The 1,961-nt window shown below is 37.0% G+C and overlaps 1 protein-coding gene across 1 annotated transcript; it reads right to left on the bottom strand.

Moving 5' to 3' along the window:
* Window positions 1-235: 235 nt before the first annotated feature.
* LOC139380917 (trace amine-associated receptor 13c-like) lies at window positions 236-1,183 on the bottom strand. Its single transcript, XM_071124079.1, has one exon. It carries the CDS (start codon window positions 1,181-1,183, stop codon window positions 236-238), a length of 948 nt encoding a protein of 315 aa, XP_070980180.1.
* Between the last annotated feature and the right edge of the window lie 778 nt (window positions 1,184-1,961).

The raw sequence follows: 1,961 nt of genomic DNA, 5'->3' as shown, positions 1-1,961 counted from the left end.
TGCCTACAATGTATTTTGTAAAACAAGCTTATGCCTCCTCCAAGTGATTCCATTCCAATTCAGACAAATCATTCTGTATCAACACCACATGTATCTATGATGACAACACTGAGATAAGTAATGTCAGTGTATTGTTTCATGAAATAAATAATTACAACAATTGTATTACAAAACTATATCAAACCTATGTTGGCCAACCGAGGGAATAAAATTATAGGAACTATGAACACCTTCATTACAGATTTAAAATACGTTTAACTGTCACTTTGAACCATGGATAAAAGAAAGCATAAATTATTGGATTAATTAAGGAATTAGCAAGTGGCAGAAAAATGATGAAAAATGATGAAAAATTGTCAAATAAAACAGAAAAAAAAGAGAAAATAAATAGAGATGGAATCCAACAAATGAAATAGTTGACAACAACAATAGCTAGAGTTTTTGCTGCTTTTCTCTCAGACTTATTTGCCTGTACAGTTTTAACACCAGACACACTGGCAGCCTCTTTTGAAAATACCTTTCTGGCCTGTGATCTGGCCACCGCAAAGATTTTCAAATAAAGTGTTATAATAATAGAACACGGGACAACCATTGTAATTACAAGGTCAGTGATATTAACCCAGGTTATTCCTTCAAAAATAAAACATTCTGTCAAACACCTACTTGGTACCTGCACATTTACAACTTTTTTTATAATAACACCATCGTATATGATACAACACCACCAGGTAATGGATATACAACAGATAGTTCTTGTTGTAGTTATTTTAGAGTGGTACAATAAGGGATCACACACAGCAACATAGCGGTCAATAGATATCAAGACCAAATTGCCAAGCGATAAAGAAGTACATAAAAAAGTAATGTAGAATTGAAACGCACAGAAATATTCCCCAAAACCCCAACATGATTCTATTATTGCTACAGTCAGTACTGGTATCACAATCAGTCCCACCAGGAGATCTGACACAGCCAGAGAGAGGATGAGCAGGTTGGTTGTAGTGTGGAGCTGCTTGAAGTAAGAGATGGAGATGATCACCAGTAGGTTCAAAAATACTGTAACTGCTGAAATCAATGAGAAGAAGATGTACAGTGTTATGTAGATAGATGTCGATAGCAAAGCCTTTCTGCAAGAAGAGTTTCCGTCTTGAAAACAGTATTGAATATCTTCATGTTTCTCCATTTGTAATAAAAGGTGAAAATGCTGAGGTCCTGCTCCTGCTTGGTCCTGTGTGTGACCCTGTCAGGTCCGCCTTCTGAGAAACTGAGCTCTGCTTCTCTATTTATCCCTGAGTTACTGACAGCCACTCCCCTCCCCAGGATATCTCTGCACACACACACACACACACACACACACACACACACACACACACACACACACACACACACACAAATGAACAAACGGTTGGATAAACAAATAATTAATGAAAGCATAATGTAATGTATGACAGGATTCGATGTTGCTGTGCCCAGCTAGCCTGTCATTCAGCCTTACTGATAGTTGGAGATGAGAGAAAAGGTACATTTTCTCCAAATCAAATCAAATGTATTTCTCACAAGCGCCGATCAGGTGAGGACCTTACAGTGAAATGCTTACTTACAAGCCTTTAACCAACAATGCAGTTTTAAGAAAAAATAAATGTTAAGTGAATATATATAAGTAAAAAATAAGAGTAACAAATAATTTGAGCAGCAGTTGTTACGATCTTCTTCATCTGATGAGGAGTAGGACCAAACTGCAGCGTGGTACATGTCCATGTTAAATTTATTACAACTGAACACTGAATAAAATAATAAAAGTGAAACAACGAAAATTGAAACAGTCCTATCAGGTGAAACAACACAAAACAACTACCCACAAACACAGGTGGGAACAGGGGCTACCTAAGTAAGGTTCTCAATCAGAGACAACGATAGACAGCTGCCTCTGATTGGGAACCATACCAGACAAAACACAGAAA

The sequence above is a fragment of the Oncorhynchus clarkii genome, chromosome 22, assembly GCF_045791955.1.
Source record: "Oncorhynchus clarkii lewisi isolate Uvic-CL-2024 chromosome 22, UVic_Ocla_1.0, whole genome shotgun sequence".
NCBI lineage: Eukaryota > Metazoa > Chordata > Actinopteri > Salmoniformes > Salmonidae > Oncorhynchus > Oncorhynchus clarkii.
The sequence above is the reverse complement of the archived record's forward strand: the minus strand, read 5'-3'. Positions and strand labels throughout refer to the sequence as shown.

Excerpts from the sequence above, each read along its gene's own strand:
- LOC139380917 (XM_071124079.1), bottom strand. The coding sequence starts at position 1,183 with ATGGAGAAACATGAAGATATTCAATACTGTTTTCAAGACGGAAACTCT.